Source organism: Solea solea, chromosome 8, assembly GCF_958295425.1.
Source record: "Solea solea chromosome 8, fSolSol10.1, whole genome shotgun sequence".
Classification (NCBI taxonomy): domain Eukaryota; kingdom Metazoa; phylum Chordata; class Actinopteri; order Pleuronectiformes; family Soleidae; genus Solea; species Solea solea.
This window is the reverse complement of record NC_081141.1, coordinates 12,736,852-12,749,994: the sequence shown is the minus strand read 5'-3', so window position 1 is coordinate 12,749,994 and position 13,143 is coordinate 12,736,852. Positions and strand designations below refer to the sequence as shown.

General features: G+C 40.0%; 1 protein-coding gene across 4 annotated transcripts in view; it reads left to right on the top strand.

Moving 5' to 3' along the window:
- LOC131463636 (metal transporter CNNM4) overlaps positions 1–13,143 on the top strand; it is a 43,482-nt gene that overhangs the window by 4,328 nt on the left and 26,011 nt on the right. For all 4 annotated transcript variants that reach the window (XM_058635470.1, XM_058635468.1, XM_058635472.1 and 1 more), the window contains exon 2: positions 12,731–12,874. In XM_058635470.1, the coding sequence (XP_058491453.1) occupies positions 12,731–12,874 (144 nt within the window). The remainder of the gene's footprint in view (positions 1–12,730; positions 12,875–13,143) is intronic.

Here is a 13,143-nt window from a genome sequence, read left to right as displayed (position 1 = left end):
TGTATGTTGCTGTATCAGACCGGAGACTGTCTGATACAGCGGTGGCGCGTTACACGGTGATCGCCAGCTCGCCGGAGCACCGGAGGTGGTCAGCGGTGGTGAGGTCTCCGGAGCACAGTCTCCGGTCTGATACAGCAACATACAGTTTATTCAGCGCGCCGCTGGCGATCAGCGGTGGCGCGTTACACGGTGATCGCCACCGCTGATCGCCAGCTCGCCGGAGCACCGGAGCTGGTCAGCGGTGGTGAGGTCTCCGGTCTGATACAGCAACATACAGTTTATTCAGCGCGCCGCTGGCGATCAGCGGTGGCGATCAGCTGATCGCCAGCGGCAGTTTAGGCTATCGGTGACACAGAGAGTGTAGCACCGCTGCACAGAGAGTGCAGCACCGCTGATCGTCAGCGGCGAGCTGCATAAACAGCTGCTTTATGTGATTGTATCAGACTGAGTCTGTGCTCCGGTCATGGAGGACGTACTGAACAAATATGTTTAATTAGGACGTGTCTGAATGGTCAGTTATGAGCTCTATGTGATCTTTTCTTAACAATGTGTGTGTTTGTACGTCGGTGAAATACGTCCCCTGACTAAATGCGGCGACCGCTGTTTGCAGTATGATGTGAAGTGGTGCGAACACACGAACACACGATCTGATACAGCAACATACAGTTTAACTGTTTAACTGATTTACAGTTGGACAGTGTTCGGCTCGATCCTTATGTAGGACGTCTCTTCCTGTGACGGCACTCTCGCTGACATGTTGATATTGTCAGAGAGCTAGTGGAGGGAGGGGGAGACGAATAGAGCTGTAAAGAGGACAAATCAGAAACCCCCTGGAAGAAGTGGGTGTGTGTTTGCCTGTGTCTCATTTGCATATAAAGGGACCTTGCACGAAAACCGAGCGTTCTGAAAGGGGCGGGTTTAGCAGGGTTATTGAACTACTATGATTCTTCATCCTTATGGTATTTTGACCAAAGCATGTCACTGACATGTTCATTAGGACACCAGGGAACTATTTTAATGGGGGAAATAGGGTATAATATGTCCCCTTTAATATTATATCATATTGATGTTCATGTTCATATTCAAACTTGGCATGTGACTTTCTAAGGGTACTGGTGTGTGCAGTGCCAATTTTGGCAGTGTTGGATGAGATATGCTTGAGATATACAGTATATAAAGTCTCTAAAAGTTATCATTTCTTCTTCATGCTTCAGGCTACTGTAGAAAGATGGCTGCACTAGATGGCAGACCTATAGTAACAGCAAGAAGCTACAAAAAACATACTTTGCTTTGAAGCATTTACACACATACACTTACTTATGGATAGTATATTCAATTTCTGCCAATATGCCACCCTACTTATACACTCGATCTTTACGGTAAAACTTTGTATCTTGTATTCTGGAAGTCCCTCTTAATCAGGTGCATTTTTGTTCGTTTTTTACTTCAGAAATCAACTGCTATAGCCAAACAAATTATCAGTGAATTACCTACAGAAACAGTAATTTTTCATTCAGTGGAAAGTAATATCAGTGGAATAGAAAATATTTTTTCTTGACTGCTTCAGCTTCCACGCTGTGACTGTAGCCTCTGGTCCTGCAGTGACAGACTATGTTGACGACATGGTAAAGTACAGGCTTGATTGCGTACCGCCCCCCCCCCCCCCTCCTCTGACCTGACTTCCCGCTTACTTCTCAAGTTCCTCTCACTTGCCACTTGGCATCAGTTACCATGGCGATGGCCTCCTGCAGAGTCAGTATGAGTACACACAGATTCCTTTGGACTGTGCTTGATAAAATAACATCTACTCACTCGGTCTAGAACGTGTACTGCTGACTTTTAAGGGGCGATAAGTTCACATCTAAAGTGATGTGTAATGATGAGCGCCATCAATACAGTGTGCTACTGTCTGACATTTCTGCTTCACTGTGTGTGTGTGTGTTTGTTTGGCCTTTTCAGTCAACATGGTATGACCTTTTACATGGACTATAAAGTGACCTTATCAGATAAGATGAAATTTTAATGACAGCGACTGTAATTGCGGGAAACCTGCATCAGAAAAAAATAAATAAAATAGAAATGTAGCTCGCTGAGATTGGCACAGCACCCCCCCGCGACTCTCATGTGGAGGATAAAGTTGTAGAAGATAGATGAAAAAAGTGAAATAGCCTTTAATATTATGTCCATCACATCAAATAATAGCTTTTTACACATAGCCCATGGAAACATTTATGCTTTTATCTGTGAATGTCTCATTTGACAGTAGTAGGCTGATAAGTCAATAAGGTGAATATCATTCACCACCAATACCTACTTTTTATAGTGTGTGTATATAAACATAGTGCATGACCTTTACATTTTAACAAATGTCTATTACATTCAAACCATTAATACATTTATCAATGTCGCACAATGCCGATTGAGCCTATCAGCTCCTCGGGACCTCCATTTCTCGGTATAGTGGTATAGTTTAGTGCTTGTGTCACCTTGTGACATTCACTGCACACAGGAAGTGATTTGTTTTATGTAAAACAGACTGAAAACACAACAAAGTGAAATTGCTGCTCAAATACCCGCCCCTGTGCTGTGTATACACACAAACGGTCCCCCAGTCAGTATCTGATAGATTGATTGATTGATTGATTGATAGAGCTAATTTTAGCATATAAAAAAATGCCACATTGTTTCTGTTCTTGAAGACTAAACAGAGGGATAATGGTAACATCAGCAACAACAACAAAAAAAATCATCAGAAGTTATATGTTCATTTTTTTAACGGACTATGGGAAATTATAAGTTTTAGTAAATACTTGCATGTATTCTAACTTCTGTTATGACTGTTGGTATGTGACTAGTTACATGTAGGAGTGCCCACTGAACATCAGGTATAATTTAGAAAATACACAAACACAAGTGAACCGTGAAGTCATGGGAGAGACGTTACACTGTGTCAACAGACTGTCACGTGTTGCACCCCTAGGTGCTGTGTGATAGTGGCCTACATTGTGGCCTACAGGGGTGGAAGGAGAACACCTCCTTTGTCTCCCTCTGTACCAGTATTACCTGTTCTCCTTCCTATTCATGGTGAACACATTGAAGAAACAGCATCATTTTCATCATTTTTACTCTGTTAATGTTTAAGTTTTGAGTGAACATTGACTTAGTGGTGCTTTGCTGAACACATAACCCTCAAAATAGTGATTTGTTTAAAGAGTCACCAATGCGTAAATCACACAGTCACAACGTTTACTTTTTGCATGTGGCATTGAAGGTATTTTAGTTGTCAGTTTCACATTTTCAGTCACTGAATTGTTGCAGTGAAGCCACATTTCATGGGACTGGGACGTGAGTCAGTCGGCAGGTCTCGGGGACTTGAAGACTAAACACAGCATTAGAACTGAACCTTCGACACATTGAGTCTGTGAGGAAATGAACCAGCTTGTGTCTTGTTTGTGGTTGTGAGGACTGTCCACATTGTCTGCTCTTTATCAGCTCACCCCACCCAGTCTGCTGTATGTGCTTCAGTTTAATGACCGTTTGTCTTAAAGGTAGCTGAATATCTCACAACAGAACTATAGTGGCAATAAATAGATTACATGATCAAGAGAAAATAGTGTGGAATAATTATACACTTGTATGTAAAATGTGTGTTTTTTTTTAGATACTATTCTACCTGTTCATACATATTCATGTTTGTTTTTTTTTCTATTGTATTCTATTGTTATCTTTGTCATGTGATTTGACAGATATCTCTCTGTGGTTTTTGTTCCCTGCCGCACATGCACAGTTACATGCTTCTGCTCTTTTTTCTAGTGATCTTGTGACACTACCTGTACAAATGCATGCTCATATACATACATTCACATATACGTGCCTCCCTAACCCCCCTTTGGAAGTTTTAATCTAACCTGAACATAATCCCAACGTTTAACATAAATCTAAACTGTGAGATTGACTCTTAAAGAAGGTGTGGCCCAGCAGTCTATGTCCATCTGTCTATGTTTTCTTGTTAAATATAGAATTGAACAACAATCAAAGATTACTCAATCCTGATAAGGGTGTTGTAGAGCGGACCTGCCACACCTTTTTTAACAGTGAGTGTGTGTCGCTCACTCACTTTGCCCACCATCTGCCTCCACCTCTCATTTGTTTCTGTGTGTGTCCTGTGTCTTTTTTGTTGTTGTTGTTGTTTGCTTTGCCTATGTCAGGGAAAAACTCTTGACAGCGATTGAAGAGCTGGAACACTAACACTAACTTTGTGGCAGGAAAGATTTTACAAGGTTATGCAACGATTCACATTAGAGTTTGTTGTGTGTAAAAACATGGGAGGACAATTTCAGATACGTGAACACCCTGGAAATGTTCATGTCCCTCTGACGTTCTTCACTAAAAGCCGGTCAAGAATCATTTCGACACAGGAATCTGGTCAAGGAGTTGTTGCATGTTCAAGTGTTTTGATATAAGACTGCTTTTATTCCCTCCCTATACTGTATACTGCTCATTGGTTTATTATTTGTAATGGACCAGAACCAGTTTTTGACTACCTTCTCACATAAATAATATTCATGATTGTCTGGAAACCTAATGTAACTCTACTCTTTTCTAAAGTTTATCAGTTTTTCCCCTAAACTCATCATAGTTGTATTACACGTTCAATGAGCACCTAAGCTGGGATTTGTATTTGTTTTGCTTTGTTAGGTGAAACCTTATGTCATAATTTAAACTAACATGTTTGTATTATAAAGTGTGTATATATAGTATAATTAGGAATAGTATACATGGCTAATAGTACTCAGCCCTCGGTTGTGCGTGCGATACCCAGCTCCACTAGTCTACAATGCAATGTGTCCCTGGGCAACACACTTAACCCCAGGTTCCTGACAGCTGTGCTGGCAGCAGGTTAATGGGTATGATACTGTAGATGTGTGATAGAAAAGCCCTGCACATAGATGCACTGCATGAATGTGTGCGTGAATGGGTGTTAATGGCAAAACGTTAGTATAAAGCCGCTTTGAGTGGTCATCAAAATTAGAAAAAGCTATAAAAATGCAGACACATTTAGGAGAACTTACTGTCATTTATCTGCAGATCGCTGTGTGCGCATGTGTCGCTCCAAGAATGTTTGTCTTTGACACAGAGAGTACATACACATGGGTGCGTGTGGACACACACACACACACACGTACGTGGCAACAGTCACTTGTCATGTCTTGTCAGATGACTTCCCTCGATGTCGTTCTCTGATTTTATTTGTTGTACCTTAATTGCACCTTCATTGTTACATACAGCAGTAAAATGTTGTTAAGTAAATCACCCTCTCATCTCTAAAATAGGTTGACTGTCAGCTCATTTTTACGTTGTCTATTCTTGCTATAGTTGGGTAAGTAAGCTATTTTCCCAACGAAGCAAAGCAAAGTTTTGTCAGTTACAAGATAAGTATAGAGAAGATGTACTTTTATTGATCCCAAGGGGTGGGTAAAAATATTGATAATCGGTAATCTATCGTGGCAAATAACTATATTAACGAACAAATTAAGACGCTTTAACGTAAACAGTCAGTTTTACTTGCCGGGCATTGCTACTTCATGTCTCCTCGCGGTGGCCCCGCTTAAATGAATGAGGGATTTCCTTCAAAGTAATTGATGCAATACATCAATTATTTGCATTGAGAAGTGTGGACGCACTGATAATCACTGTTACTCATATAATCAGCTGTAAATCAGCCAGTTTTCACTCTGATTCTTTTCCTTTTCTTATCAGCTGCCTGGTCCTTTTCTCTCTTCCTGTCATGTCATTCAAGCTCTAAGTGCTGCTGATGGTGCAACTGCTTCACCTTTGGACACACAGTGTGTCTCTGTGTCTTTATTCATGTGTGTGTTTGGTGTGTGTGTTGCATCAAGACTTTCAGACCACGTGTCAGCATGAAGACAGAAGTCTAGTTTGAACTGCTTCCAATACAAAATGACTTAACTTTACTATGTTTTCTGTTATTGTAAACAGAATATCTTTGTGTTTTGGCCTGTTGATAAGACAAAAGAAGTTATCTAAAGGCGATTTATGTTAGAACAACTAAACTGTTACCCTAATACCCTAATAAATCCTAATAAATGTCTTAATCCACCATTGAAAGCAAACTTAAGTTGAGACCACTGCGTTGGCACTGCTGAGTGAGAGCGAGTAATTGTTTATTATCGTTCCTCAGATTTAAATGTAGTACACTGCAACATTATCTGCTTTGTTTTGTCAAATACATGCACATGGTCACACAAATATGTAGCTCATGCCACATAGTTTTAATTTACACTGCTGTGCATTGTCTCGGTGTCTAAGAAACCTGTGGTTTACATTTCAGTCTCTTTGAGTCGCTTTGGCACCACATCCAAACCAACACACTTTTTCATTTTAAGCATGGCTATTGTTAGTCACAAACTTTGCCATATCATTGCTCTTCTGCACCAAAAAAGTAGTGAAGTCGTAACTAGGAAAACAACACTATCACCATTTCAGATATTATATTATTTGCCCTTTGCTTCTTTATGAGCCAAGTATCTCAATCTGCATGGGGCTTCACTTTTAGCTCGAAAAACAGGTTAGAAGAGCTTGACCAGTCCCGCACAACAAGCGGGACTGTTGTGCGGTCCCGCTTGTTGTGTGACTGCGCGTGTGTCCTATTTTTACATGTGTGTGTGTGTGTGTGTGTGTGTGTGTGTGTGTGTGTGTGTGTGTGCATGAGCTTGCACATGCATATTTGCAGCCGTGCTTCTTTGTGTCATCCCGTCATAGCATGCATGTTTGGCTGTTGGTCGCATGGTCGGTCGTTGGTCACTGCCGCTAAAATTTGACCTAGAGGATTGTGTTTTGTGCGTGGGAGGAATGTGTGAGGCATTCCTTTCCCATACAGGCTCATCGCTCTCCCTCTTGTCTTTTTTGTTGTTGATATTTCATGTCAACAAACAGGCCGGCTCACTGGCCGGTGACAGAAGTGCTGGAGGCCAGAGAAGCAGCTGGCAAGGTCACGCAACCTAATGGGACATTCGGTTGTGTGACAAATGTGTGATCGATACATTCAGTCCAACAAATAATCAAGCAAAATGAATGAATGAATAACATTAAATGTACATATTGTGTTCAGTCAAAGAAATCAAGGATCTGTAGCTCATCAGGGTTCAGTGTTTCTCGGTTCCTGTTTTGGCGAATTGCTCTTGTTGGATCTTTGTTTGCAGTGTCATGGTTTTGAGAAACGCACTACCAGTTCTTTGTATGCTGACTGACTGAGGTTGGATCATTTGTAAAAAAAAAAAAAAGGAAGCTTGCTTAATAATCCTAAAACGATATCATGTTTCAACTGTCATGGTAGTTTAGTGCTGCACTTGTCAAATCATTGTTTGGTTCCTCTATTCAGGCTGACGTTACCTGAATTTGTCAACTTCTTGTGTTTGTGTTGTCTGGGCTGCAACTAACACATTTTTTTTCATCATCGATTAATCGTTTGGTCCATAAAATGTCAGAAAATGTCGATCAGTGTTTCTCAAACCTCGAAATGATCATGTTCTTAAATGTCTTGTTTTGTCCAAAAACAAAAGTGGTTCAGTTTTAGTGATTTCTTTGTGATATAGTGCAAATAAACCAGTAAAATATGCATTGGTAAGAAGTTGAAAAATCACAAAAGTTGCTTTAATTATTTAAAAAACAAACACTCAAATTGATTAGTCGATTACCAAAATAGTTGTTGATTCATTTAGTAATCGATGAATAATCGATTAATTGAGTAACTGTTTCATCCCACGTCTCATTTCAGTTCAGTTAGACTAACAATAAGCTGCTACTGATTGTTAAGATCAACACTGTGCAAGGAAACTTGCTACATGTCTGTAGGTGACACATTGTAAAGTTGCTGTCAGTGTAATAATAGGTTAAAATATGTGCTAAGTGGCTGCCAGGGTCATTGGTCATTTGGTCTGGGACAATATGTCACTCTGAAATTGTGTCATAATACTTGCTCTGTCTCAATGCTGATTTGTAAAGTATTGCAATTCAAGAGTATCAACAATTACAAAACAATATTGTTTCCTCCTGAAACCTCCTGTGTAGCAGAATGGATGTTGATACCAGGTTACCAGGGAAGGAGGTCAGAGCCAAAACACAATATCGCTTACAGCAGCTGTAACTGTATGTGTCTTAATTAAAATCCATATCAAGTTCATTTCTGAATTAAAATCACTCTTGCAAATAGGCTTACAGCAAAGTGAAGAGCAGTTATTAATATTAGGCAGAGGTAGCGCCAACAGCGTTCACCGTCACCTCGAGCCCACTGTGATGGAAGGATTAATGGGATTTCCTGTCATGTTGTTCTTAGTGTGATGAGCGACAGCTGTGTGAACCTGAGGTGAGCATTTCATGTTTGGTGATCTGAACACCAACAGCCATAAACACACAAGGAGCTGAGTGACTGTAGTGACCTTTTTCATTTTAATTCAGCTGTCATAGGTCAGACCCAGCAGCTGAATATCCTTGTGTTGTGTGTGTGTGTGTGTGTGTGTGTGTTTGCTGTGTTACCAACTTAGAATATAGTTTGGCATAAACACTAACCATATCATGACCAGTAGTCCTTATGGAAACCAAAACCTGGACCCAATGAGGCAGAACCTAATTTCTGAGGAAGTTTTCCCAATGAATGGTATTCAGTGTTGCGACCTTAAAAGAATAGCCGTGTAAACCTGCATGTGTGTGTGTGTGTGTGTATGTGTGTATTGGTGTCATTGTGTTTGAGCTCCAAAGAAGTCGATAGATGCTCAAGTGACTCTCCAGTAACAAGGGGTTAGTGTGTCCCCTGGGGTTTTACTTCCTCTGAAATATTGACTCAGCACCACAGGGAGAGGTCACACACACACACACACACACACATGGTTCCTTTTCCATGACATGATGTCTATGTATTTTGTCGCTATAGTGATCTCATGTGTAATGAAGAACAATCAGTTAATAAGTGGACCCAGAGGGTTTCTTACCGTGGGACATTGTTGACAAAGAATCTCCATCCTGTTAAAAATAACACCCCGAAGGCGATACATTATATTGTTTTTTCTTAATGTCACATGACATGATGAAACAGAATTTATGTGGAAAAAATAGACTTACTAGAATTGTATTTGCATTTTATTGTGGAAGAAGCTGGCTTTGGGTCTGCTGTAGGATTAACACTCTCTCTGTGCCATTCAAAATATATTTGAGTCATTATTTAAAGTGGTTGTTTAAATCTTGAGAGTTGTTTTTGTGTTGTTGGTAATGTTTCTAGCATTGCTATCAGACCTGACTGTGAGACTGCCAGTGTATACGTAGAGTGGCGGCAGCGGGCAGGCGGGGCCAAAAAGATTTGTCGAACCTTTGAACAACACCTTTTTTTGAAGCCATCTCTTTGGTCTGTGTGATATTTCCTGCATTACACATAATTGTTATTTTCAGATCTAACCAAGTCGTGACCTTTTCTTTGGTAAAAATCCACAACTTGATAAAGTGATAAAGGTTAAATATAAAAGACAAGATAATTACTTGGAACTGTGTCAGACATTTTACAGCTGAAATTAATATGAACTGAGACGGAAAATAATCCATCAGGTTTGTTTGTGACTTGTTACTCAAGCCAACAATGAATGTTTGACCTTGTTGCTTCCATTTGAGACATTAACATCCAGACTAAATATACAGTACATCATCCGCCCACCGTGATGTCTCATGTCCTGACATCACAGACTTCTTAAGCCAACCTCGTGGGAAATGGATTCCTCAAAGTCCTTCTGCTCTGTTCATGGAGTAGACTAAGTGAGGTCAAAGCGAGGAATATGTGGAGTAAGTGTGTGATCATGTCAGCAGCATCCACTTTTCCAGGCCATTCAGGCAGACATCAAGGACACACGCACATCCACACAGAAAAAAAAAACCCTAAAGCCTTTGGTCTTCTTTTAATTACTGCTCATATGAGCTTTTCTGTAAATCCCATTGATCTGCTGCCTTCCTCCTTTCAGAAACAAAGACAGACGACTTTGCCTCTTCTTCTCTTTTGTTTTATTCTTCACTGCAACATGTAGGCATGTGGTTTTGAGTAGAGTATGTGTCTGTGTTGTACAATAGGCACTTATTCACATGCTGTTATTAAGTGACAGATGACCGCTTTCCTATATTTGGAATCAAATTGTCTCCCTCGAAAAGAAACAGAAGGTCATTTCAACCAGTTGCTTGCCTGTGTGTTCCCTTGTATACACAAGTGTGCTGTGTGTTTGTCTCTTCTAAAGGAGGGAAATGGTTTAGCTGGGGACCAAACCGGCTGATATCCTCTGAGTGCTTCCCCCTGGCATTAATAATTTAGGGCATCAGCACAGGTTTGGACACAGTCAGTCAGTGCCCTTGCGCACTTTGAAGAGTTGAACAATCCAACAGTGTGTCTTTTGTGTACATGTGTATTTGTGGCATACAGTAACACTCCTGTATGACCAAAGTCCAGACCCAACCCCAGCCCTTATGACCTGTACACATTAACAGGCTATTTGTGGTGCAAGCAGAGCACATTGGCAGATGGGTTAATGTTAGAACACAAGTGTTATCGGGCAGGAATCCATCACGATACGTTTGTTTGTCTTGATGAAGGGACTTGGCTTGGATTTTACATTGCAGTGCACAGATCCTGTCCCGAGTCCTGTCCGGCTTTACGACGTGTGTGACTGTGACATACGAGAGTCATCACGTGTTAACATTTAATAGAAGAAAAGCTTTTTTTTCTTAAAACACCACTTTAAGATGAAGGCAACACGCATGCATAACCACAAGGTTTGTTTGTTCTGGTGATATTTAATGTTTCTCACCAAAATTGACAGAATGCCTCTGAGGTCCTAACAAATACAGCTGAATGTATTTACTTTGTCATAAAATGTTAGTGGAACCTCTTTGTGAAAGTGTTTATGGTCAGGGGAAATCAGTTGAAAATGTGTTAGGGGTTGGTTTTTGGTGACACTAATGGCGACAAAACATCTTGCCTGCTGCTTTCTATCTAAGATTTGCATCTATGTTTTGTCTGAACTAAGTATTTGCAGAGGAGCACCATGACGCCTTTTTATGTTTGTCCTGCTGGGTGGCGATCAGTGAGACAGAGGCCTCATAAATCTCTTATTTTGAAATTTGTCATTTGTCATTATTTATTTATTTATTTATTTATTTATTTATTTCGGTCATGTCAGTTAGATCACTCATCATCACACATCATCTTAGTGTAGTTCACACAATACACATAACCGAAAGGGAAAATGGGAGAAGCAAAAGCTTACCTAGTCCCGCCCCCATTACCCACAGAATACATATTTTCATCGTACAATACATAATTTTTCTTTTTCTTATGACATTTTGACAAAAACATGTTTCAGCATCAGGTAGCACTCAGAGATACAGTCTAGCTTTAGACAGTCAATCAGACTCCATGTGTGTCTGTACATGTGTCCATAATATTCCGCCGTGAGTGACAGTCGCGACTGGTTGCCTGGCATGTTCAACGTCCCAAAGGTCCCAAAATGATCCAATCAATAGAGGTCAATTCATCAGGTTAACTATTAACTTGGATGGTGTGATAGCCCGATCTGTTTTTTTTTTGTTTTTTTTTAATACTAGTTTTTTGACACAGTGTGTCAAAAAACGAGGAAGTGAATGGTTCACTTCCTCATCATGAGGAAGTGAACCTTTGTGCTGTGGATGTTGTATGTTGTTGCAATGTATGTGTGATACGCAGTGACACTTCTACACAAATTATGTCTGGTAAACCAGTTAGTAAAGTAAAATAATTAGATTGGTCTTCATCCTTTACAAGTCCAGGTAATGACAAATAATATCAAATATGCTATACTGTTAGCCATTAGATAGTTTTACAATATATTTTTTTTAAACTGGCTTATGTTGTAATCCTATTCTTTGACTGAGTCTTTGCATTTATGTAGTACCTGTTCAAAATGAGCCTGCAAGCTGCCTGAGAGTTGACTGCATTGGCTGGCATCAGGCTTTGGCAGTCTTATGTACAACTTAACAAATTAATGGAGGTATGAAGAAACACATGGGGCCACCAGAGGATAATAATAATCATGTCATTAAATAACAATTAAAATAGTTATTTAATTTAAATGTGAAAGCTCCAGGTTTTAAAATGTAGTGTTTACACCATTTATAAGTCACACTGTCAGATTCCTGGACTGTGACCTTAGATTTCTCAAGTGTGCTCTCGGATCCATGTGCTTTTAACAATAAATATAAATGATGACATCATTAATGGGTTGAAATATCCAAGCACAACATCATTTTAATAACCACGTTGCTAAAAACCATGGCACCTAATCTGCTGTAAACTGTCGCTGCCCTGTCTTTGCCCTGTTGTTTTTCATTAGCTCTTGTCTTGTCTGTGGAAAGCCCCAGAAAAGTGCTATAAAGTAAGTAAATTCAAGTAGATGAATTGTTTACATCTTCTTGTAAGGTAATATGTTGATAAGTAATGTGTGAAGTTTTCTTGAGAGCCAAGAAACTTGACACTGAGCTCTCTCGACTGTTCAGAAATACACTGGCACACAAACAGGCTGACAGAGATTTCTCCCTGTACTTGTATTCATCATGTTAAAATCCCATTACTGGGATTGTCATTTTAATGAAGTAATTCATGTAATAACCTGAATATTTAGTCAATGCTGGTCTTTGTCTTACACAGGAAAATCTCACCTGGCCATTGTGCAGAAGGTGAACAACGAGGGAGAAGGAGATCCTTTCTACGAAGTAGTAGGGTTGGTCACCCTTGAAGATGTGATCGAGGAGATCATTAAATCAGAGATTCTGGATGAATCGGACCTTTACAGTGAGTGTGTCTTTGCTTTTCTTTGCATTTTTGAGACCCAGACTGTTTCCGGTCTGTTTGTTTTGGTACAGAAAAAGTATTTTCTCCTGATTCCATTAATCTTTTGATCTTCCAGTCTGATTTCTATTCTGTTGCTCGACACTTTAGGCCACTAGGCTATTTTAAGTAAATTAAATTACCTGAGAAGTATAAATATTTTAAACTTACTTAAATATAGAAAGAGATAGGGTGAGAAAATATGAAGGGGTTTGCAACACAGGTGCCTGACA